This window comes from Morus notabilis, unplaced genomic scaffold (assembly GCF_000414095.1).
Source record: "Morus notabilis unplaced genomic scaffold, ASM41409v2 Scaffold987, whole genome shotgun sequence".
Lineage (NCBI taxonomy): Eukaryota > Viridiplantae > Streptophyta > Magnoliopsida > Rosales > Moraceae > Morus > Morus notabilis.
The window spans coordinates 21,277-47,141 of NW_010360666.1; the positions used below are offsets into that span (position 1 = coordinate 21,277).

At 37.1% G+C, this 25,865-nt stretch overlaps 3 protein-coding genes across 4 annotated transcripts in view; 2 read left to right on the forward strand and 1 right to left on the reverse strand.

Annotated features, from left to right (window-relative positions):
• The first annotated feature begins 10,478 nt into the window (after positions 1–10,478).
• On the forward strand, positions 10,479–13,918 carry LOC21385493 (dnaJ protein ERDJ3B). Its single transcript, XM_010096998.2, has 10 exons — positions 10,479–10,798; positions 10,924–11,072; positions 11,179–11,308; positions 11,596–11,707; positions 11,942–12,058; positions 12,296–12,382; positions 12,626–12,685; positions 12,780–12,857; positions 13,428–13,499; positions 13,601–13,918. The coding sequence occupies exons 1-10, from the start codon at positions 10,728–10,730 to the stop codon at positions 13,757–13,759; spliced, it is 1,035 nt and encodes a 344-aa protein (XP_010095300.1). The 5' UTR covers positions 10,479–10,727; the 3' UTR covers positions 13,760–13,918.
• Positions 13,919–15,814: 1,896 nt separating this feature from the next.
• Positions 15,815–19,868, reverse strand: LOC21385494 (transcription initiation factor TFIID subunit 13). Of its 2 annotated transcripts, none has more exons than XM_010096999.2 (6): positions 19,586–19,868; positions 17,161–17,291; positions 17,034–17,071; positions 16,596–16,655; positions 16,434–16,508; positions 15,815–16,168 (listed from the first exon to the last, which is right to left on the reverse strand). In XM_010096999.2, exons 2-6 carry the CDS (start codon positions 17,258–17,260, stop codon positions 16,022–16,024), a joined length of 420 nt encoding a protein of 139 aa, XP_010095301.1. In that variant the 5' UTR covers positions 17,261–17,291; positions 19,586–19,868; the 3' UTR covers positions 15,815–16,021. The 2 variants fall into 2 exon arrangements, with proteins under 2 accessions (XP_010095301.1, XP_024020641.1); XM_024164873.1 differs by lacking the exon at positions 19,586–19,868 and adding an exon at positions 17,960–18,193.
• Positions 19,869–22,588: 2,720 nt separating this feature from the next.
• LOC21385495 overlaps positions 22,589–25,865 on the forward strand; it is a 4,172-nt gene continuing 895 nt past the window's right edge. The window contains exons 1-5 of the mRNA XM_024164870.1: positions 22,589–23,470; positions 24,008–24,556; positions 24,647–24,706; positions 24,815–25,231; positions 25,563–25,865. Coding sequence (XP_024020638.1) covers positions 22,841–23,470; positions 24,008–24,556; positions 24,647–24,706; positions 24,815–25,231; positions 25,563–25,865 — 1,959 coding nt within the window. The 5' untranslated portion in view covers positions 22,589–22,840. The remainder of the gene's footprint in view (positions 23,471–24,007; positions 24,557–24,646; positions 24,707–24,814; positions 25,232–25,562) is intronic.

Genomic DNA, 25,865 nt, shown 5'->3' on the forward strand with positions numbered 1-25,865 from the left:
AAAATATTCATAAATATATGCACATAAAATAATGAATAAACTCTTTTATTAAATAAATAATAAATATCCTATTACATCTCATGCTTCTAGGACACTATTCCCAACAACTTGATGGATATTGTAACACCCTAAAGAATTAATTGAGATTAATTAAGGTAATTGAGATTATTAGTGTGCCTAATCTGGATTATTAATTGAGTTTAATTAATAAATGTTTCTGACACGTGCAAGTTTAAAAAGTTTCAAGGTATTTGAATTATTCTCAATAATTTATTTTAAACCAGAAGTGTGTATGGGCGCATTTCTGGACTGCATTTTTTAAAATATTGTACATATGTCATTTTCTTTTCCTTTTCCTTTTCTTTTCTTTTCCTTTTTCTTTTTTCCTTTCCTTTCTCTTTCCTTTCCCGTGCACTCTCTCTCTCTTCTTCACTCTCACTCTCCCGCTTACTCTCTCTCTCTCTCATTTGTGTCCCAAATCAAACGGATCTTGAACCAAGGAAAGATTTAAAGAAGTTTTCAACGTCAAGAGAAGGATTCGAGGTAAGATTACTGAAAGAACCTCTCTTGAATCTCAATTTTTTGAATTTCAAAACTTATTTTTGGTTCAAACTGGATTTTGATGGTTTTTTAGTAAAACTAGGGTAGAAATTGGAGATCTTGGGTTCTTTGGACTTGTTTTAAGACCTAGAACCCAGATCTAGTGGTTTTCTTTTGAAATATCCCGATTTGAGACTGGATTTGTAGGTTTTGGACTGATTTCCGTGAGCTTCTCTCGCGCAGCTGATTCCACCGGTCGACCTGTGCGGTCGACCGGATCACATGGAAACCGGTTAACCTATGCGGTCGACCGGACTGTAGGCTGACCGGTCGACCGGTATGCACACTACCGATTGACTGGTAGTGTTGCACTGCTCTGTCACCGGTCGACCGGTTGACACGGGGTTTGACTCTGTTTGGCCTGAAAATACTATTTTGACCCCTGTTTTTGGGGAGAACCCAAATTAGCTTCATTTGGCGACTTGAGATAAATGGATTAGCATCATTAATCCTTGATTTGAGATTGAAAACCCTTGGAATGATATTTTAAAACATGAAAATGGATTAAGGCATACTAATAAGAAATCTTGGTTGAAAATTGAGATTTGGATTGCTTTAGGGATGAGAATTAATCCTAAAGTGTTGTCTTGCATCAGTGATTGCTGAGGATTCAGATTGAAGGGGCTTGAGGAAGCGGAAGCCGGAAAAGGTAACGCTAGTCCCAGGTTTGATAGTGCGAGGTAGGATTTCTATCCCTTTTCCTTGTGAGCCTGTTTTCAAAAAGGATTTCGGCCTTGAAAATGTTTTAAAGAAAGGGATTGGTTTGCGAAAGAAAAGTGTTTTGAAAACCATGGCTTGTTTAGTCATGGAACCTCGTGGCTTGTCCAGTCATGGGGCCCACGGCTTGAGTAGTTCGTTGGGTCGTATTAACGATTTCAAAATGTTAATGAATGATTTCTTAAGCAAAGAGATCTTGTGAACTAGTAATAGAGTCTATTGCTGTAAGCCTAGATAGGATGCGGAGAATGCATCCTCGGGGGCAAAACCCGAAACTCGGTCCGGGTAGGCGAGGCACTTGGTTAGGTAAGTAATTTGTACTAATTACTTGCTGAAGCCTGTAAAACGGTTATTTACAGTTATATTTCCTTTGAGAAAAAGGATGTGAGGTTCCGGCTGTTCTGTCGGTACTGAATGTCTTATTTATTTACTTATTCATTTATGTATTCCCTCACACATTTATTATTCATTTATTTATAACGTTTATTTCAAATTATATCCTACCGGGCCTATCGCTCACGTTTTATGTTTTAAATGTATTAAACCCTTCCCAGGAGACTCTAGGAGCGGTGAACAGTAGCTGGATATTTGCTACGGAGCAGCTAAGTTGTGTTGCTGTTGGAATCAAGTGAGGATTGTGGTCATCCTCTTGGACAAATGTAAGGAATTTGAGAAATTCTGTAAACTTATGTAATATTTGGATTAACTAGACTGTGGTTGATGTCTGTTGTAATGATTATTTACATGAGCATGTATGTACGATACTGTATGTCCTGTGGGGTGGAGCCCTGTGTGTCAGAGGCTCCAGGATTCTGCAGTAATTTATTCATATTTTAATGCAGTTGAGTAGGGCCCGGTTGGGAATCTGCTTTATGAATCCCTAATCGAGCTCCACGTCACCCACCCCGCTTGGGGGGCGTGACAAATGTGGTATCAGAGCCCTAGGTTAAGAAACCCCAGGATTGTACATACATGTGTGACATCTGTAATCCACTAAACAGTCTAGTTTTATTTCAGTTAAAGGAAATGACGCCTCGCCGTAGGCCCGCTAATCAATCGGCACAACAGAATCAAGGATTTCTGGATGCCATGTATGCTGCCTTTCAAGGCATGGCCACAAAAGCTCAAAATGAGCGGCCGGTTGAGGATAGGAAGCAAGGGTACTTCTGAAAATTTAGACGTGCGCCTATCCCCTCGTTTAATAGTGAGGGAGGACCCCAGGAAGCAGAGTTCTGGTTAGACTCCATAGTCAAGCACTTGAGTACTATGGGAGTCCCAGATGAATATTGGGTAGAATTTGTTGTGTATAAGATGGAGGGATTAGCGAATACTTGGTGGGAACAGGTCAAGAGAAGAATGGATGTTACAGGATTGACCTGGGAACAATTTGAGACACTGTTCAATGAGCAGTATTTCTCTCAGAGTTATAGGGAGGAAAAAGCGCTGGAATTCATGTCTCTGCTGCAAGGTGATATGTCTGTAAGGGAATATGAAGCCAAGTTCAATGACCTATCCCGATTTGTGCTATCACTAGTGGAGTCTGAACCCATGAGGTGTCTTAAGTTTGAGAAGGGTCTCAAGAATTCTGTGAGGAGGTCATTAGTGGCCTTAAGGATTTGGAACTTCCGGGATTTGGTAGCTGCTGCTACGAGGGTGGAACAGGATAACTTGGCCTATCACCAAAGCAAAGAGGCAACTAGTCGAGTCTCTGTCTCTGGTAGACCTTCCGTTTCGGGTGGACCATAGCGGAGTGGTAGGAGAAACCGCAACCAGGGATAAACGGTTCGGGAGATGGCAAGCGGTGGCAGTAGTTCGTCCAGAAGTGACAGAAATGCTACATACGGGCCCAGGTGTCACCATTGTGGGCAGGTGGGTCATATTAGGGAGACCATGGAGGCGGTAAACTTCCTTGAAGAATAATTGAGCCATTTGAACTGCATTGGTAGTTCTCTTGCAAGGAATAAAATGAGCCATTTTAGAAAAGCGATCAACCACCACAAAATAGAATCATTACCCTTTTGAGTGCGAGGAAGGCCGAGAACAAAGTCCATGCTAATATCGGTCCATGGCTGCATTGGAATAGGCAAAGGCATGTAAAGGCCAGCGTTGGAAGCATGACCTTTGGAGGTGTGACAAACTCGACAATGTTCCACATAGTGCTCCACATCTCGGTGAAGTGTAGGCAAAAAATAAGAAGTGGAGACCAAATGACGCGTTCTATCTCGACCAACATGACCCTCGCCATGTAGTTCCTTTATGATTTGCAATCATAAGCTACAATCCGGAACACAAAGACGGCTGCCCAAGAAGAAAAAATCATCATGCATCACATATTCGGAGTTTGTTCCCCCACGTACATCTTCTAGAATCTGAGAAAAGAAAGGATCGGAGGGATACAATTCGGGAAAAGTGGAGAATCACGGTACTAATACATGAACTATTGCAAGTAGAGAATGGCGACGGCTCAATGCATCGGCCACTCGGTTAAGGACACCTGATTGATGCTTGATAACAAAAGTAAATTGTTGGAGATAGGCTATCCAAGAAGCATGTCGAGCCGAAACCTTGTCTTGACTTCCGAGATGTTTTAAAGCGTCATGGTCGGTGTAAAGAACAAATTCTTTATGAAAAAGATAATGACGCCAATGTTTAATGGCTTGAACCACTGCATAAAATTCCACATCATAAGTACTATAACGAGCTCGTGAACCAGAGAGCTTCTCACTATAATAAGCAACGAGTCATCCTTGTTGACTAAGAACGGTGCCTATACCAACCTAGAGGCGTCACTATGTAGCTCAAAAGTAAGAGAAAAGTCCGGTAAAACCAAAATAGAGGGTGTGGTGAGCTTGTGTTTAATTAGCTTAAAAGCCTTGGCAGCCTCCAGAGTCCAAGCAAATTTTCCATTGGGAATACAATCCGTAATCGGGGCTACAGTACTACTAAAGTGGGGAATAAACCGGCGGTAGAAAGAAGCTAACCCATGAAAGATTCGAACTTCGGTGACGGTGTGCAGAGGTTGGCATGATCGAATAGATTCCACTTTGTTTTGATCCACTACCAAACCCTCCTTTGAAACAACATAACCAAGAAATAGAACTTGGTTGGAACCGAATTCATACTTTTTGAGAGCCGCATAAAATTTATCTCGCCGCAGTACTAAGAGGACTTCTCGAAGATGTCAGAGATGATCCTCCATAGTAGCACTAAAAATAAGAATATCATCAAACTAAACAACTGCGAACTTACCGATAAACGGGCGAAGTGTTTGGTTCATTACTCTCATAAAGGTGCTCGGGGCGTTAGAAAGCCCGAATGGCATCACTAACCATTCAAATAGACCCTCGCATGTTTTGAACGTCGTTTTCCATTCGTCCCCGGGTCGAATCCGAATTTGATGGTAGCCGCTCTTAAGATCTAGTTTTGTGAAAATAATGGCTCCACTTATTTGATCAAGGAGATGATCGAGGTGAGGAATCGGAAAGCGGTATCTCACGATGATCTTATTAATTGGGTGACTGTCCATACACATGCGCCAAGAACCATCTTTCTTCAGAATTAGGAGTGCAGGGACGACATAAAGACTGAGACTCCCGTAAATATCCTTTTGCAATCAACTCTTCAACTTATCGATGAAACTCTTCATGTTCACTCGGACTCATCCGATAGTGTGGCTTGTTGGGAAGTGTAGCACATGGAACAAGGTCAATTTGATGTTGAATGTCTCGCAACGGTGGCAGCCCATTAGGAAGTTCTTCCGGAAAGACATCTGAAAACTCTTGGAGAAGCGCTTGAATTCCATGCGGCATATACTTGGGTGATGGAGACATGCTTGGAGCTGTAACAAGTGCATATACGATGCCGGCTTCCTGCATGGCAGCTGCAAACTTCAAAGGAGTGAGAAGCATGACTGATTTAGGCACATATCTGGGCAGTTATGCGTTGGCAGACATCCATTGATTTGGGTGGACGTCCACTGGGGGTAGCAACAGAGATCTAGGTGGATCTTTTGATGGGAGTAGTGTATTTTGCGTTTCTCAAAGTGGAAACTGTAGGTATTTGCTTTCCCATCATGAATGACATGTCGATCATATTGCCAAGGTAGCCCCAAAAGGATATGACATCCATCCATGGGAACTATATCGCAATAAATCTTATCTTTATAGTTAGTTCCAATGGAAAAGGGAACGAGAACCCGGCGAGAAACTTGAACTTCCGATCCTTGCTTCAACCAAGCGAGCTTGTAAGGGGTGGGATGATTTTTTGAATTTAACGCCAATTTACGAATGGCTTCTTCGGAGACAACATTCTCCACGAGAAGGACGGTTTGTACCTATGGGGTCAGCGGTGGTGGCTGGACGAGGAAGCGCCAGTGGAGGAGCTGTGGCGGCGGCGGCTGGTGTAGGGGTGGTAGAAGGGGGTTGTGTGAAGATGCCGGCGGTGGCGGTGCGAGCGGCAGCAGCGACTGGCGAGTTCCAAAGGGAGGCATCAGATTGATTCTGTCGTTCAATTAATAACGCCCTTTGATGGGCTTCAGAGACGGTTGCCGAATCAAAGAGATTCAATATATTCTGAAATTGTGGGCGAAGTCCTTCGAGAAACTGATTGTTCATCAGTTTCATTAATCTCATTCCTTGTAAGCAAAAGGAAAAACTCGGTTGCGTATTCATCCAACGTCCCATTGCCTTGTTGTAAATTCTGGAGGCGTTGATACATGGTCCGTACATAATTATACGGAAGGAATGTGCGCTTCATATGCTTCTTCAATTTTTCCCATGAGGAGATTTTCTCTTTCCTGGTACGCGAACGAGAGACCTTGAGTTGTTGCCACCAAGCGGCGGCTCGGCCTCGAAAATGGGTAGCGACAAGAGAAACCCTTTTATTGTCCGGGACTTCCTTAAATTCTAAGATTTCTTCAACGGCTCCAGTCCAATCCAAAAACTCTTCTGATTGGAAACTTCCATGGAATTCGGGAATATCAAGTTTGAAACCCGACTCCTAATGGCGGTTGTCTTCCTGACGTGGTGCAGTGACGTTAGCACGATGGCAAGGAGGCATGGCTTGCAGTGGTGCAAATCGATTTTCTTTGACGTCAGCATCTCCTTCTTCGTCTTCAGAATCTTGGACGTTATCCGGAGGGGGCACAACGGGTGGAGCGGGTGGCTGGTTGTTGGCTTGAAGGACGGCGAGACTAGCTTACTACATGGATTGCTGCATGTTCTGCTGAAATTCGGCAAGTGTTTGGTGGAGTTCATCCCAATCGTTGGCGGGTTGTGGGCGATGTCGGGGCGGCATGCCAGAGGAGCGTAGCAAGGCTCTGATACCAATTGACGTAGCAGAAGCGTAAAAAGGTGTTACGCAATTCCGTTGATTCGAAAAAATACCAGAAAACAGAAGGCGAGTAATTCGTTGATTCGAAAGAATACCGAAAAACAAGCAAAGTGGAGAAAAAACTTCTCTGAAGATTTTATTATCAAAATATCCATAATGAAAATAACAAGCTATCCTACTATTTAAAGAGAATTACAATTCGAAACCGAAAAGGAAACTATCTCTAATTAATCTCTTTCTAATTTTAAAAATAAGGAGACTATCTAAACTTAAAATTTAAAGATAAAGATAAAAGATTATCTAAACTTAGAATTTAGAGATAAAGATAATCTCTTTTAATTAAAGATAAAAATTATCTCTTCCTTCTGGCAGCAGGCGCTACATCAATCAAGTTCCCGTAACAAATAGAGATCTCGTTCATTTTATCGATTTAAATTTAAAATTTGAGTTTTATTCAGTAAAAAACTTTAAAAAACAGTCACATTGAACTTTTTTTGTACAATAAAAAACTCTCACATAAAGTCACATTTCAACTCGAATCAGCAAATTAAACAGACACAGATTTAGTTTCGTAAATACTCTTTAAGATTTATCTTTAATCTTATTTTAATTAATTGTTCTTAAAATATCTTAAAGTTAGTTTTAAAATTTTATTTTATTTCAATTTTGATCATTCTGTTATCTAAATGTTAAATATGTGACAAAATCTGTGAAGATAAGGTACCAACATTAGAAACTTCTAAAGTTTTTAAAACAATGCAAAAACAAAAGTTGGTTTTCATAAATAGTTTATAAATTTTAGATATTTTCAGTTTTGGTACTTAATATACACAGTTTCCGTTATATATTTAACACTTAATTAACGAAATGACCAAAATTGAAACAAACTAAGGCCTCGTTCACTTTGCGGATTTGAGTTTTCAATTCGAGCTGAGATGTAACATTTTTTGAAAGCTTTTCACTGTCCCATAAAAAGTTACATGTGATATTTTCTGAGAGTTTTTAACTGTAAAAACTTAAAACTGAAAACTCAAATCGATAAAATTAACGAGGTTTACAACTTCAAAGACCAACTTTGGAAATTATAGATCAAAATGTGATTGAGGATAAATTTTATGAAACATTAATCCTAAAAAATAAGTGCATATAGCGTACATACGTGGTTATAACTTTTGGTAGGGGCTAGTCACAGAGTAACTTTGTTATCAGACAAATGTGCGGTGCTTGATATTTTGTCTCCACTATTCTCCGGATTTTAATAAATTTTTAATTTATTTTTAGTATGGTTCTATTTGTATTCACGAATAACCTCGTAAAACCATAATGCATCTTTATTTTACTCTTCGATAAAACTACATTAAAACCTCTTAATGATAAATAGAAATAGCATTTTAAAACCAAACATTAACCGTACACATAAACAAAATTTTCAAAGTAATAAAAAAAAAATCCAAATTATGTCTCTATCCATTCCTAATTTCATCTTTATTAGGGGATTGTTTGGTTGAGGGATTCGTACCCTGATTCGAATCATGATTTATGATTTACTACAATATTTTCTCTTATAAAAAATACACGTAAATAAAAAATAGTTATAATCTCATAATTTTAATTCATAAATCAAACGTCTCCTTAATCTTTTTCCTCATCAGACCTTTTTTAATGGGAGTTTGAAATTCTTAACGGAGGTTCTAAGTGAAATAAAACCAAAGAAAGCATGCCTCTTGAAGAGTCAATGAGCACTAAAAGATAATTAATATTGACATACATGTCCATGCTTGTGGATATGTAGTGTTAACAACTAATTATATATTACAAATAGTGATATATTGCAAAAGTAATCAAACAGAAAACGAGCACGTGAAATTTATGGAGGTTTTCCTTCATGTAAGACTATATCCTAACTTAACATGTTATTCGACCAACCCATATCCCATAGCTTACCATGTCCACGTGAAATCGGTGAGAAATAAGTCAAAAAAAGCTGCTTCTATTGTCAACTATCCATCTTCACTGGAAAAACCTGATTTTAGGGCCAAAAAAAAAAAAAAAATCAATCGATGAAATAACATGCACCGTAAGCCCCTTTCATTTGGCTCATTTAAGTTGAAGACTCGAGTTAAAAAGTGAATTCATCTGAAAAAAAATATTATAATAAAAATTTTAATTGCGATTTAAATTAGTGAAACAATATATTTAATAAGGATGGATTCTTGAAATATTTATTAAAAAAATATTAATTAGTTGAGACATTCATTCTTCACCGAAAGGCCGAAAGCTACGGGAATATGAATTGGGCTTTGTATGGGACTGGTGTATATGGGCTCTGATAGCATGAAAGCCCAAACTTATATCGGGTTGAGCCTTTATCTTCTGCATCTTCTCCCAAAGGCCGAAAGATTACAGGAATGAGAGAAAGAGGAAAATATGTCAAGATTTGAGTTGAATTAAAATTAATAGATCAATAGTTTACATAAGTTAATAAATAGGCTAAATTACTGTTTTTGTCCATAACTTGTCTGGTTATGAACCATAACTTGACAAGTTATTGTCCATAACTGTCCATAATTTGTCTGGTTATGAACCATAATTTGATAAGTTTGTCCATAACTTATCTGATTATGAACCATAACTTGACAAGTTATGACCTATTAATTTTTATAACTAAAAATTGACTTATATACTTTCTTAAGCTTTTTATATTGGCATATTTTCTACTATTTCCCTATTGGGAATATGGATTGAGCTTTGTATTTGACTGGTTTATGTGGGCTTTGAGAGCTTGAAAGCCCAAACTTATATTGGGCTGAGCTTTATCTTATGGACTCAGATAGGTGACCCATCTATGTAACCTTGACAGTTGAAAAGCCTAGGGATTACAATAGGGTGAGCCTTGAAAGTTCAACCCTGACCTCAATATAAATTATGGCTCTTTACCCATATAGCAAAATTTCCAGAGTTTAAACATAGCAACATTTTAAAAATATTAAAATCTTAACATCATTAAAATAATGAAGATGTCATTAATACTATTAAAATAATGAAGATATCGTTGTATAGTATAATATGATATCATTCACAAATGAGGGCATGCTAGTCCGTCATTAGCGTTCGGAGCTCTTTTACAGTAACTAATACGATGATAATGATTATGTTTTGTTATATTTATAATATTTTTGTTAAATTTTAACTCAATATATGAAAATTTGTCATATAGTGTAATTATCTTTATAAAGTAAGCCTTATAAGCCCATACACTTGAAAACATAAATCTGCTTATTTAATTTTGTGCTTTATATATATATATATATATTATCAATCTCGTTGGCGGTCTCACTTAACTTAATTAATAAATAAGAAGAAAAAAGAAGAGAAAAAAGTATTATTGCTCTTTTAGATTTTTTTTTCCTTTTGGTGAAAAGGGTCCTTTTTATATGTCATATGATATTATTATGGAGGAAATTTTGCGTTGATTTTTTTTCCTAGCGACAAGAAATTTTTAAATTAAAATTTCAAGCCCTTACGTTAAAAATTTATAGTATGCGGCGTAATATTGTTTCCAATCATAAAACTACTAAACAAGTAATCCAACGGTAAAAAAAAATTTTACCGGAAAAAAAGAGTAAAAAGTAAACATTCTCTATTGGAGCTACCAAACCGACGTCGTTTGACAATCCTTTCCAATCGGTCTTCTGCGTCCAGTTCACGGTAAACCGCATTACAACAAGTGTCCAAATGGCGTATTTCTATTGGTTGGAACAACCATAAGCTCTCGTCTGATTGGCTAGTTTGGACGAAAACACGTTGCATATCGCAGTCACAAAAGTCCGTCAACCCTCTTCTTTTGGGACATTCCCTAATTCGTATGACAGAACAAACTCCACCCCCAGCTCCGGCGACAGAACAACCAGAGCCAAAAGCCACCCTTACGAAGACGAAGATTCCCAGAGCCTTCAGTTTCCGAGAAAAAATTTCCTCGGTAATCAAACACTGAAGAAATTGGTATTGCCGAAGCCCAGGCTCCTTCTGAGAGATCCTAAACAAACTCTCTCTGGATCGGAGCTTTCAAATATTCTTCGATGGCGCATCGAAGATCAAAGCTTCTCTTTTTGTTCTGCGCTCTCTGCTACGCCCTCTCCGCCATTGCCGGGTGCCATTTTTCTTCTTCTTCGTTAAATTCTCGGAAATTTTGCGTCTTGTTGTCTGTAATTTTGCGTGTGAATGCTGAATTAATGCTAATGTGTTCTAGGGTTTTTGTGTGAAATCTTTTTGCAGAAAGAGCTTTTATGACGTGCTTCAGGTGCCTAAGGGAGCGTCGGACGAGCAGATCAAGAGAGCTTATAGGAAGCTCGCGTTGAAGTACCATCCCGATAAGAATCAGGGCAACGAAGAGGCTAACAAGAAATTTGCCGAAATCAACAATGGTATTTCGTTGTTTTTCTCTCTTTTCCTTTTCTTAATCGTTGAAATATTGGATCAGTTACTGTTTAGAGATTATTTTTTATATTAATTTTTGCTCTGATTGATTAGCGTACGAGGTTCTGTCTGATAGCGAGAAGAGGAACATATACGATAGGTATGGAGAAGAGGGACTGAAACAACATGCCGCTAGTGGAGGTGGCAGAGGTGGAGGCATGAACATCAACGACATATTTTCCAAGTAAGTCGATGAGTTAAATAGAAAATTTGGATTTGAAAAAGTAGAAGAAAAGGTTGTATTTTTTCTTGCTTTTGTGATCAGCAATCACAATGGAATTAGAGGGATGTCTATATTTACGTTATTTATTGAAATGAAAAAGGATTGCATTTTTACTTGCTTTTGTAAATAGTAATCACTATGGAATTAGAGGTGTCTGCATTTTTACTTGCTTTTCTTTTCCATTGCAATCACTTGACTTTTCCATGTTTGTCCTTTTACTTGCTTTGTAATGCGGATGTTTCCCCTAGTTTGTTTGGTGGCGGTACTGCAGAGGAGGAAGAGAGGATCGCAAAAGGTGATGATGTTGTTGTCGAATTGGACGCGACACTGGAAGATTTGTATATGGGAGGATCTCTGAAGGTAAGAAACTAATCTAGCTATGTCGTACTTATTTGGTTGAGGAATACGATCATGTTTTTGACGATTATGTTTGTGTTCGCATTTCATGTTTAGAACGATTATATAATGCTTTTCCATTAGAATGAAATGGTGTGTGCTTTTATTTATGCATTTATTGTTACTCAAAGACTTTTGAATTGGTTATTTTTATTTGTTTCTTCATTAATGGGAGGCTTGTCGTGGGCTTCTTATTAGGTTTGGCGGGAGAAGAACGTTATAAAGCCAGCACCTGGGAAGAGACGTTGTAATTGCAGAAATGAAGTCTATCACAGGCAAATTGGTCCAGGGATGTTCCAACAGATGACAGAACAGGTACATTTACTTACCAAGCATTTTCTTGTCAAAAGCATTGTGAAAATTATAAGCGTGTCTTAGAAGGACTCAGATATTTCATATTTGATAGGCTTCAAACTAAGTGTTCTCTAAAGAAATCTCAGTGAATCCGTAAAATTTGACTTTGTATGAGCGGTTTTGTTCTGCCACCACATTACTGATTACTATGTTAGTATGGTTAATGTTCTTTTGGTTTGCTATCATATGCACTTTCAGGTCTGTGAGCAATGCCAAAATGTCAAATTTGAACGGGAAGGATATTTTGTGACCGTTGATATTGAAAAAGGGATGCAAGATGGACAAGTAAGTTTTAAAACGTCACCTTTCAATTCAAGTATTTGACGATGTTAGATAGTGTGTGCTCTGATTTTCCCCCTCCAATTCTATTTCCATCTTACCTTGTGGGTCTTGTCCACTTTTTCTTTTTCTCTCATCAAATATTTAATATCTAAGGTCTGTGAATGTCTGCTGTACAATACAATCTGGAAGGTTATTTATTTATTTGTTATAAGAAACGTATCTGATACCACTAATTTTTCCCCTCAGGAGGTTCTCTTCTATGAAGATGGTGAGCCTATAATAGACGGAGAACCTGGAGATCTAAAGGTTAGTTCTTTAAGCCTTGTTAACTGGTAAAGAAGCATTTAGTTTGTAAAGTCGTAGTATATTACTGACAATAATTAACTCGTTTTTATGGCAGTTCCGAATCCGCACTGCACCTCATGACGTCTTCAGAAGAGAGGGCAATGACCTACACACAATTGTCACCATAACACTGGTACGTATAACGCTCTTACCGCTACTTGAAGTTCCTTAATTTTAATAAAAACTCCATTCAGCAATTGTATGTGTGATTAAACCAAGTTTAAACCCTAGCCTCTAGTTTTAGGGCCCCTTTGTTTCATGCGTTTAAACCCATGGTTTTAAATTCTGCTACAGTATTTTCCTTTCACAAAAAATTTGAATTTCAAATGCCAGAATCAAGAATCACTGATTTGAACGCATGAACTAAACGGGCTCTTAGTTTCTTTTGGCACTTTGGATCAATAATCACCGCAGATCTCTAAATTATTATGCTCTTGGATCAATGGCCTTGTGGAGTTGATAATCGTTGAGGGAGGCACTTATTTAGACTATAGCTCACGCAAAATCTGTAGGGAATTAGTAGACCGTCCAAGAGGTTCATGAAAAATGTAGTTACCTGTATAGAAAACAAGTGTGCAATAGCTTGTTCTGGTGGATAAATGATAATAGGCACGGGCAGACTATGCGTGGTTTAACTTATTTTATCCAGGCAGGTATTTGTTTCCATGAGGTGTTTATTTTTAAATGCCTTCTTTCTTTCCAGGTTCAAGCTCTTGTTGGTTTTGAGAAAACGCTCAAACACCTTGATGATCATTTAGTAGATGTCAGCTCAAAGGTACGCATATCTTACCCTTCGAGTCTCATGGCTTTTCTATTTTTCCATCTTAAAAAGTGGGCTAATGCAACTTATTGCACATAATTTGCATGATTACTCAGGGAGTTACTAGGCCTAAGGAAGTGAGAAAGTTCAAAGGGGAAGGGATGCCTTTGCATTTTAGCACAAAGAAAGGAGATCTCTATGTCACATTTGAAGTTTTATTCCCCACGTCTTTAACTGAGGACCAAAAGACGAAGATCAAGGAAATTCTTGGTTAGGGGGCATAGGCTAATGTTTGTTATGGGTTAAAAAAGTTTTCCCATTGTAATATGATGAGCACATTACAGGAATTGACAGTCCCCGAGGCTTTTCCCCATTTTTGTTTATTGATATGTAGTAACGCATTAAATTATAAAAGGATCTTTTTTTTTCTTCTCTTTAATCCTTGCAATACTCTCGGTGAACTACACTTTTGCCGCATGAGGCACATAATTTACGCAAACTATAAAGTTAATTACACATGTCCATTATGCAGGAGTTCAAAAAAATGAATGTCCACAAGTGGTGATATTTGCACATAAATCTGTAACATAACCCGTAAATAGGGCAGATAATCATAAAACGATGAAATGATACGAAAATGACACGAGATAAATAGATTTAGATTGTACAATTATTAATTGGGTCGTTAACGGGTTAACATGAATGACACGAAAATAAATGAGTTAGATTCGTGCCAGTCTATTTAACACGCTTAACTTGTTTAGTTATATGGGTCAACACGACACGGCACGGTCCGTCCGTTTATAACCCATATACAAAAATAAAAAATTTATAAAAAATTAAAAAATTGTCCGAAACTTAAATAGCCGGCCCTAATAGCTTATTCTCAATTTCTCACTCACTTCTTCCAAGTCCTAATCCTAGCCGCTCACTTTTCTCCCTTGCTTTTTGCCGGCCTTAATTTTCAATTTCTTACTCACTTTTCTCCGTTCTCCTTTGCCTCTTCTCTTAGATCAGAATCGCTTCTCTCATTTTCAGCTGTGCTAACCTCGTTCCGGTAAACTCTTATTCGAATGGTCTGTTTGAATTTCTATTAGCATTTCTTTTTATTTATCTACTTGCAAGAAGGAAGGGAAGGTGGAAGAGGAGTCTGATGAGGATATGGGTTTCAGTCTCTTCAACTAAAAACTTAAAGATATTTGCTTTCTTTCTTGTCCTGAGGCGTCTATCTCATTTTCGGTTGGAATGTGTAGATAGGTGCTTGTCATGAGTTTTTGGTCTGTAGTTGAACTTTGTTTTATAGATGCTTAGATGAGAGTAATTTGAGACAATTCTGAGAGAATTTTAATTACTACGGAATTTCATCTTTCTGGAGTTGTGGTTGCAGTGAATCCTGTAGCTTTTCAATTAAGACTGCTTAAATTTGAGTTTTTAGAGTTTGTGTCTATATCATAACCCAAATAGAAGTCTGATTGATTCTTTTTTTTTTTTGAATATTAGTTTTGAATACAATGTAAAATTTCACTATTTTTGCTAGTTGGGTCATAAACGTGTTTTTTTCGTGTCGACCTGTCACGACCCGTTTAGTAATCGGGTTCGTGTGTTATGTCATGTTAACCGTGTTATTATCATTTCGTGTTTAGATTTTTGACACGTTTATTAATCGTGTCGTGTTCGTATTTACTATAATCGTGTCGTGTTCGTATATCGTGTCGTGCTATAATTGTATCGACCCGAACACGACACGCAAACACGAATTGCCAACCCTACCCGTAAGGACATTCCTATCCTTTGTCAATCACTCATAACCACTTACACAAAAAGGTATATTTGAAATATTATTATCTATAAGACAGATTAATAATATCGATGAATAATAGACAAATTCTAAACACAGAGTAATATAAGTGGTCGTTTTGTATAAATAGGTAAATCCTATTTGTAATATAAGTGGAATACTACTTGTTTTATATGTGCGTGACTTCATGTCACCTGTTCCAACGCACGACAAGCCGCTTAGTTTCTTCTGGTACGACTTCAACTTGTCATTTTCAGTCCGCAAGGGTGATGTTTACGTAAAGGAGTATCGTATTAACAATACATTTTGAACTGCAAATTGGCGTTAAAACTGTCGTTTTTAAGCCTGGCGTCGTTCGCACTAAGGAACAAAATGCCGTTAGCAGAAGAATGGTACGTCGTTTAAGGGATAAGATTTGTGTCGTCTAAAATAAAAACCATGTCTTTACGCTTTAGAAAAAAAAAAAAAAAAAAAAAATTTTTTTACCTTTAAAACCATAAAAAACTTAAAAAAACCATGTCTTTACGCTTTAGAAAAAAAAAAAAAAAAAAAGATTTTATGCATCTTACATCAATATGAGCCTAGAATCATGAAAGTGCTCCTAATCTTAAGGAAATAGAAGCCAACAATTTCATCGGGCAGATGCGATAAGAATCGAGTTGAAGTTTCAGCTATGGCAGAAGAATTAAATGGAATTTTATCATTTACCAATCATGAACCTACGAGAACACAAGTATATTCACTCTGTTGACGTCAACTTTTGATCTTCGTCTGCCTCAAAAGCCTTCCTTAGCTTCTCTTCATCTGTCTCAAAAGCTTTCCTAGCTTGTTTCAGTTCCTCGTTCATTGATAACAACTCTGTACAGCGGTTGAGTTTTGGATAGTCCTGGAGGGTCAACAGTTTGGTTATTGGTTTTCCACAGAAGCAAAAAGAACAAACTGATCAAAGTAGAACCAAGAACAAATGCAGTTCTTTCTTTGTTCTTTTTTCTTTTTCCTCATTGAAACAAATCAGCTATCTTTACAACAAAACTGGCTTTTGCATGACTATGAGATTTTGAGGGGAAAAAAAAGATATGACAAGTAAGAACAAAGAAGTTATCTTGTTGAATAGTTTGTGCACAAACTAAATATAACAATGAAAATTCTACCTTGCGGATTAAGTAAAGAAAGTCCTCAACTGATAGCTTTCCCCTCTTGGAACCAATATCTTGTGCTTTATGAACCTGCAGGAAATCAAAAGCATTGGTCTAGAACCCTCCATAACCGTCCTGCTTCGCAAAAAACGCGATTACTTACAAAGAAGAGCTTACCAAATCTGTCACATACTCCACAACTATGTCCTCCATAAGTGCCACACTCTCTGGAAGAGGCTGGCAACACAGGTAGATAACAAATTACATTGAGGAGATGGCCATTCGTCATATAACCTAAGCATGGAAAATCACAAATGACCCTAATTTCATGAAAAATACTACTTATCACTGCCGTAGAACAGGGTAAAAGATCCAGTTCTTCAATTAATTCCTATGTGACAATTTCTCTTTCACTGACACGCCTGGTGATCAATAAAAGTGCTCTAATGTCATTCATCTAGCAGATATTTCTAAGCCAGCAACATTTAACTTTCTGTTATTGCATTTTAAACAAATGCATTTTAAAGTATAAACATATGGACGTTAACCCTTCGGAAAATAAATAAATAAATACATAGACTTAATGAATGTGTTAAGTCGGATAGTGAAACTCACATTGGGATCATCTCCAAAACCATACATCATATGCTGCACTGCAGAAAAAAAAATCATAATTAGGTACGCACAACTTTGTAATGTACAATATACCTTATCAGCGAATTCATAAATTTCATAAGCTTACATTCTTTCTGAAAAACTCCTCGCTTGCGCTTATATGAAGTTTCTGAAGGCTGTGAGGCACCAGCTTTCTGCTTTGAAGAGGCTACAGCTGAAGGGTTCATCTTCTACACCTAAACAATCTCACCCTAGTATCTGTTTTCAAAAATATATCTCTATCAAGAAAGAGCAAATATATATATATATATATATATATATATATTCACGGTCACTGCCATGATTGACTGTTTTTAAAAATGCATCTTTCTATCCAAAAAGCAAATAAGGATAAATCATGTATCGTAAAAACAATACATAAAAGATTTATCAAATTGCCTGGAAGAAGAAATAAGACATGAGGACAATTATCTGAGAATGAAAAGCATAATTAGGATATAAATAATAAATTAGTGGCATGATTAAGGAAAATAAATAGAAAAATATACTTATCTTGAAACCACAGTCAAATTAAGGAAAATAAATCTAAGAGTAAAGTATAAATATGATACGAGACAATAACGTAGATTATTACATACAGATAACCAGCAAATGTATAGCAGAATGTGAGTTAATGTTGACAATAAATGAAGATTAGGGGAAAAAAGAAGGTGCATGCAATTGTGAATGAATTGCCAAAAAAAAAAAGCCTGGTTTTTCTGAACTAATATATCATCGGAGAAACTTCTTGATATGACTGGAAAAAAAAAAAAAAAAAAAAAAAAAAAAAAAAAAAAAAAAAAAACCGAAAAACCACAAAGAAACCAAATTGCATTGACAGAAAGGAAAGGAAACAAAGAAGTATTGAGCTTTAAACCCCAACCCACCTCATCCAAAGTAATGGACAGCGGAATTGAGAATGGCCGATTGCTTTCTAGAGAAGATTTAGGGTTTTCGCTCTCTAATTTTGATTTGCATTTTTTCAGTTTACGGAGAGAAATGGGAACGGGCGAATTGGGGCGCATACAAATAAGAGGGATTCAACAGCTTCGTCGTTCTGTTTATGTAGGGGGTTGTGATCAGCTACATGGCGTTTGTGTTGGATATGGACACAAAATGAAAACGACATGAAAAAAACGACGTTATAGTAAGTTTTGATTTAATAGCCAAATACTTTTGAATAGGGGTGTTTGTCGGTTAAAAACCGTCAGTTTTAGTCGGTTTGGTGGCCGAACCGACTATGTCGGTTTTCTAAAAGCGGGCACCAAAACCAAACTGCATGCAACATTATTCGGTTCGGTTAACCGAACTTCGGTTTCGGTCGGTTTTTCAGTTTTGGTAATCAGGAAGGTGACCTCAGTTAACCATTAGGTTACCAACATCTTTAGTTGCATTTTTTACCAAAAAGTACGAAAAAATGTAAAACTTTCCTTCAATGCAAACATGTAATCACAATAAATGAATAAAAAGCACAACATCCAAATTGATAATTGCACAAACACAAAATATCCAAATCCAAAATCCAAAATCCAAAGTACTAATACTAATGTTCAAAGTCCACATATAAAGTCAAGGTCAACAACGCAAGTGTAAAAAACATCTAAATTGGCATAAGAAATTAAGAAGTCCAAAGCATAATTAAATAAAAAGTTCAACTTTAAATAGTGAAGCTCATTTCCAACTTCTCATAAACCTCCTATTCCCCTTCATCTTCATCCGAGGACCATAGAGCACAGATCTATATCTGACTTGATGAAGACAATAGGACCATAGAGCACAGATATATTATAATATCAACTTGTTAAAAAATCTGTTCTATCCAAATATTATATCAACCTGTTCAAGAATCTATCTTTCAGTCGGAGAAATTGGACGGAAGGGTAAACTCTGAATTTTCATTTCTGACATCGCCACACAATTTATAAGAGTGCACTGTGCACATTTATGTTCCAAACTCCAGGAGGCATACTTTACTAAAAGGTTGAGCCCTTCCAGACACTGAATGACAAGGATACTGTGAGATGTCCTATAACCTCCAATTTATCATAAATCATTGCTTCTATTAGTTATTACTAACACTACACAAACAAATTCAAGGTGAGAAAAACAAGAATTTTGTTCATACAACTTTGAGAAGGTTGTACAGAACCGCATATAGTACTGTTTTCCTAATAGCTTCTTCATAGTCTAACTTCATTTGGTACCTACCCATCAAGAACACCTCAATAAAACCTGATTCGCTCTTCCAAACTTGCAATTTGTTCAAGTTATCCCTCAACAACAACAATACGACAACATAAAAAAGCTTCTTTCACCGTGAGAGTTGAGACTGAGAGAGGCAGAGAGAAAACAACTAAATTAAGTTATCAAATACACAATGAGGAAAAATGAACAAATACTAAATTAAATAACAAACAAACACGTTGAAATCAACATCAACAATACGTGAAACAAAAAATTTGCAAATCGGCCAAGCTTGATGCAAATAGAAAGTGGAGAAACAAAAGCCAAACCTCTTTGTGCCGATCGCCCCGATCCAAGACTGGGAATAGCTGGACTGATCCGAGCGGCGGCCGGCGGAGGGCAGAGGTGCGAGGACGACTGAAGACTGAGGAGCTTGGCGGAGGCGGACGTGCGAGGAGGACTGAGGAGAGAGGCGGAGTGCCGAGTGCGGCCGGCGGCTAGGGGCCTACGGCTTCTTTCACGGTTTCACTGTGAGAGTTGAGAGGTGAGACTGAGAGAGGCAGAGAGAAATGAACTGAAGAAGAGAGAGTGAGTGTTTTGTGTCTGTGACTTGTAAACACGACAACATAGTTTAAAAAAAGGAACAAAACGATAACATAGTTTTAAAAAAGGAACAAAACAACAACATAAAAAAAAATCCCCAACTCGGTCATCGGTTTTTAACCGAACCACTAAACGCAAAACCGAAACCGAACTGCCGTTGAGGCAGTTCGGTCGGTTAACCGAATCGATTATATTCGGTTCCACATGACACCGTCATTTTTAATTTTGAACGATTAATTCTTCAGTCGGTTTCAATTTTATGATTTTTTTATACGGTACTACTTTTGAATATAGTGTTAGACAAAAATAACAACTTATTTTAAATTTTTTTCCTAAAATTTTCTGCATTCATCGTCAAAATATTCGAGTAATCATAAATCCTTGCAAGATGCATTGTAAAAAATATCATTAGTTATAATAATTATTCATAATAATTTACATAAAAGAAGATCGTCAAAGTTTGTCATTTACAAAATATTCTTCTATGAGTAGTAAAATAAAAAAGTAAGCATTTTCTAATAGCGGGTTTTAAAAAATTTAATGCTATTTGACTTTTTTCATGATTTTTTAAATATTCTTAATACATTTTATTCTTAATGCTAGACAGATCAATTCAAATTTTAATTTTTATGTATCAACTGATATGACATATAAATTGTTATTTTTACATTAATAGATATTTAAAATATTGCTTCGTTAATTAATAAAAAAATATTACATATATTAATAAAAAAATATTAACTCATATAACACATCAATTAGTACACAATAATTAATATTGATGTTAATATTCTTAGCATCATTCATATTAAAATAATAAAATATAACTTATTCTTTATTTTTCGTCTTGCTTTTTATTTAGAATCTCTTGCAAGTCCTCGAGTTGAGGTCGGCTTGGGCCTTGGGGAACGGGGAAGGAGGAAACATCCCTGCCCCTCTACCGACCACATACTTACATCTCATTCTAAATTCTATTTGTTGAAATGTGATTCATTTTGTAGACATTTGATTTTGTATGTATCAAGTTTTAAATGATATCCATATACACTCTAAAAAAATAAAAATAAAAAAAAGTATTTTACACATTTGTCTTCTGAATTTTTATGATTTTAATAATGTCTTTTGTAATTATAATTTTAAAAAATTACTCTCTCAATTTATAAAATTATTACAATATATTATATTTTAACGATAATTTGTTAAATTAATATTGAAAAAACACGTTTAATGTAAAATTCTAACGTCTCAATTTAAAAGTACTATTAATTGTTTAATTTCTTAATTTTTAATCCCTTAAATATAATAAAAATTTTAGCAAATTTAGTACAATGAGGTGTTTGTAATAATTTTATAAATTTAAATGTTAATTGTCAAAATTAAAAATTTAAGGGGTAATTACCTAAATCTTAACAAGTTCGTTGGCAACTTTGTCACAAACCAAAAGAAAAAAAAAAGATCCATATTTATATCTTGTTTATAAATAGATGAAAACTTTTGTCACGATTGCATGATTCTCCACCCAAATTAAATTGAAAAAGTGTGCGTTTTGAAAAACTCTTAAATAAAATAATAAATGTCAAATTTATGAGGAATAAAATCATACAAACGCATGATTTTATAACAATCGGAAAACTCACAAATAATAAATGTTGAAGCATGACATATGCATCAAAATTTAAAACTCGAACCAACTTGTACCTCGATAAGTAAAAAAAACAAAAACAAAAAAACAAAAAAGACTCGGAAAGAAGTTGTTAATGCATGTCGACACATGAAAAAAAAAAAAAAGAAAAAAAAAGAAAGAGATAAATTGTTCATGAGGTCCACACAACTTCCATCTACTTTAGGACACATTAAATTTAGGCTGGGATATTTTGTAGACTATAACTCATGCTCTTCCATCTAAATTCACCTAATTTGGCATGCATACCCAAAATTTAACTTAAATATAACATGATTTGTCATTTCCCATCATAGTTATGGAAATATATAAAGAGTCAAATTTCAAATCAAATCACAAAAAATATGTAAATCAATACAAACCTTAAGAAAATAAGATTGGTTAAAATAAAATTATTGTATACAACAGCGGAACTATTCAATCAAATCTTATTGCCGTGCAAATCTAATTATCGCTTTTGTCTTAAGCGCAGAACCAAACGCTGGTTCCGCTGTCTTAAGCGAGACAGCTGTCGCACGGTGATAGGAACTGTCGTGCTTTACGGTACTCAACCACGTACGTGTAACGTGTTTATCCACAATACACGTGTCTACGGTAAGATTGAGGGAAAAAAAAAAAAAGGCATCGACGACACGTCAGTTTTAGACACGTAAAATTCATTTTTGTTAGTTCATCTACATCCAGCCAGGTCCAGATGACGTGGCAACATCCTGATACTTTTCGGGAACACAGACAGTACAGATTGTGGTGGGTCCCGCTACGAGCTTTCTCACGAATTTTCATGCTGTGCGCAGCACTGCGAAGGCTTCCCCCACGCACGTGACATGGAGATTCGAAGAAGAATTCAATTGCGAGACCGAAACGACCGCGTTTTAGTAGAACCTAAATTGAAAAAAAAACCAAAAAAAAAAAAGAACTTTCATCGACTTAAAGAATCTACCGATTTTTCTAACCCGTTTTACCCGAATTGAGTATTCTTTTTTTCAAAATTATTATTATTATTATTAAATTCGGGATCGTTAAAAAGGGTGTGATAGTTGGTGAACCGTTTTGGTTGGAAACGCGTGCTTTTCATTTTTTTGCTCTGAATAATAATCAGCTCTCTCTCATCTTTGCCTTTTGCATTTCGAAGGAAAGAAGAAGCAGAAGAAATTAATAAAGGCCGTGAACGCAAGTTTGCGCTTGTCTAACACTGATACAATTACAATCTTCCACGTTTCTTTGTTTCGTAAATAGCAAGGAACGTAGAAATCTCAAACAAAACAGAAGAATTTCAGAAACAGGAGTATTACAAAAAGAAATGGATAGTTTGTGTCTGAAAACAGGGATTCATGCAATAACGCCGCCGATCTCGGTGGCCGGAGGAGGCCTCGAGGTCCGTACTAATCCGTCTCAGGTGAGCGCGGTGGGGAAATCAACGGCAACGACAACGACGAAGAATACGACGCCGTTTTCGAGATTCTCGTTCAAGTATCCGTTGAAATCGTTCTGGCCTGGAAGAGGAGGAGGAGGTGGAGGAGGACGAGGAGGAGAAGGTAGATGCGGTGGAATGGCGCTCGACGACGCCGTTTTGGTGGAGGACGTTGAGGAGAAGGTGAGCGAGGATGAGAAGGTCGAGACTGGAAACTGGATTTTGAAGATTTTGCATGTGAGGTCGCTATGGAGGGATGAGGAACAGGGGAAGAGTTGTGGTACGCTGCAGGAGGAGGAGAATGCTGATGATGATCGGAGAAAAGGATCGGACGGTGGAGATGAAGATGACGGTGAGGGATGTGATGGTTGTAGAGTAGAAGATGATGACGAAAAAGAGGCTGAATTTGATAGAGATTCGTTTTCGAGATTGCTTCGGAAAGTGTCGTTAGCCGAGGCCAGATTGTTCGCTCAAATGTCCTATTTGGGGAACTTGGCTTATTGCATTCCCAAAATCCAGGTAAATTTTTCTACATTTCCGATCTGGTTTTGTCCTGATTTGAGGCTTTTTTCTTGTTGATGAGTTTATGAATATTTGATACATTCAAAGAAGGAAAGCTTATTCCTTTCCCCAGAATTAAGGAATTAAGGAGATTTGGTTCACATGGCTGCTAATTAGATCTCATATTTTTAATTAGGAGCTGATCTGAACTGAATTAGCTCCGTAAATCATCTGCATGGTCTGAAACGGATGGAAACTTTTGAAGTCTGATTACAGAAAGTTCTTCTGACGTTATGTTTACTTTCAATACAAAATTGCTTCTTTTTAAGGAGTTTCTGGATTATTATAGATCATGGATATTTTATTTGTCAAAAGGCGAGGACTTTCATTAGCACCAACAAGCTTTATTAATGATGTGAAGAAGATTGCCTCATAATATAATATACTTCTCACGTTGACTTTTGGCTTGTTTCAATTCCTTCTTCTACCTAAGAATTCTTAAGAGTAAATGATTATTTGGGTTAGTGTTAATCTATTTTTGCTTTGTTAATTCAGCCAGGAAACCTGCTAAGATGTTACGGTCTGCGTTTCGTGACTTCGTCGATAGACAAAAGGGAATTGGCAGCAAAAACTGAGAAAAATCAGGAGTTGGCTGAAATTCAAGAACAACTAAGTGATACAAAAGAATCAGACACCAAGGAAGTGGAAACTCAGAAAAACAACGGTCAATATACAAAAGAATCAGACACCAAGGAAGTGGAAACTCAGAAAAACAATGGTCACCAAATAAGCGCATCGACGGCTTACCAGGTTGCTGCATCTGCAGCTTCTTACCTGCATTCTCATACCACCAGCATACTTCCCTTTAAATCCTCAAAAAGCGAGGTTGGGGAAGATTCGCGTGAAGAAAGCAGTGGTAGTAGGATGACAAACTCAGAAATGGTTTCGCTGATGGCTACCACAGATTCCGTTACCGCGGTAGTTGCCGCGAAGGAAGAAGTGAAGCAGGCTGTCGCAGACGATTTGAATTCGACGCATTCTTCACCTTGTGAGTGGTTTGTGTGCGACGATGATCAGAGTGGCACAAGATTTTTTGTCATTCAGGTTAGGAGATTTAGGAATTAGTAGCTTTCCATGTTTCGTAATGTGTGTCTTGTCTTTTGTGTATCTGATCGTCCTTGTGTGAATGTACAGGGGTCCGAGACTCTTGCTTCCTGGCAAGCAAATTTACTCTTTGAGCCAATTCAGTTTGAGGTAAGAAATCAAGTGATTGTTGGCTGTACTAACTTATGTGTTTGTTTTAATTTTAATTAAAGTTCGAATGAAAGCCTAATTTTATGAACTCTGTTTCTTCTTGTTCAGGGGCTTGATGTGATTGTGCATAGAGGTATTTACGAGGCTGCGAAAGGGATGTATGAACAGATGCTGCCTGAAGTCCAAGCGCATCTGAAATCCCACGGAGACCGGGCGAGGTTCCGTTTCACTGGCCATTCCCTTGGGGGAAGTTTAGCATTACTAATAAATCTCATGCTGCTGATACGGAACGAGGCACCAGTTTCCTCCTTACTACCTGTGATAACTTTTGGTGCACCATCCGTCATGTGCGGAGGCGATAATCTTCTTCGCAAGCTAGGATTGCCGCGAAGTCATGTTCAGGCAGTCACAATGCACAGGGATATCGTCCCTAGAGCCTTCTCTTGCAATTACCCTAATCATGTGGCGGAGTTTCTCAAGGCTGTCAATGGGAACTTCAGGAATCATCCTTGTCTCAATAGCCAGGTACAAGCTGTCTCCTTTAAGTTTATCCTTGTTCTTGTGCTCGTATGAATTTGTTTGGTATAGTTTCCTTGAAACTGCTTTCGGTTCTGGGTCCAAAATGTAAGCTTTTAGTCAAAGCCATAAAATGTAATTTTTCGAACAAGTTAATTGAAAATGACTTTTAAATCTTGTACATGAACTTCATTTAATATTTGTGTTATTAGAAAATAATTGTTACTTTTTTCTTGGTCAGCGCATTGAGATGTAGTTTTCATTTACTAAGCGAAAAGACAAATTTTTAGTCCTGCAGTTAAAATGTTTGACTCTTATTTCGTTTATTTGTGCGCAACAGAAGCTGTTGTATGCTCCAATGGGGGACTTTTTGATTCTACAGCCGGACGAGAAATTCTCTCCGAGCCATGAACTTCTTCCCTCAGGCATTGGTCTATACCTTCTAAGCCGTCCATTATCAGACCTCAATGATCAAGCAGAGAAGCAGCTCCGAGATGCAAAGGCTGTGTTCCTAAACTCACCTCACCCGCTCGAGATTCTACGAGACCGCTCTGCCTATGGGTCGGGGGGAACCATCCAACGAGATCACGACATGAACTCGTACTTGAAATGCGTAAGAGGGTTCATCCGCCAAGAGCTGAAC

Coding starts and splice junctions, on each gene's coding strand:
- LOC21385493 (XM_010096998.2), top strand. CDS start 10,728: ATGGCGCATCGAAGATCAAAGCTTCTCTTTTTGTTCTGCGCTCTCTGC. Junction 12,383..12,625: donor AAGGGATGCAAGATGGACAA/GTAAGTTTTAAA, acceptor TTTTCCCCTCAG/GAGGTTCTCTTCTATGAAGA. Junction 12,858..13,427: donor CAATTGTCACCATAACACTG/GTACGTATAACG, acceptor CTTTCTTTCCAG/GTTCAAGCTCTTGTTGGTTT.
- LOC21385494 (XM_010096999.2), bottom strand. CDS start 17,260: ATGAACCCTTCAGCTGTAGCCTCTTCAAAGCAGAAAGCTGGTGCCTCA. Junction 17,072..17,160: donor AGGAGTTTTTCAGAAAGAAT/GTAAGCTTATGA, acceptor TTTTTTCTGCAG/TGCAGCATATGATGTATGGT. Junction 16,656..17,033: donor GTTTTGGAGATGATCCCAAT/GTGAGTTTCACT, acceptor CTGTGTTGCCAG/CCTCTTCCAGAGAGTGTGGC.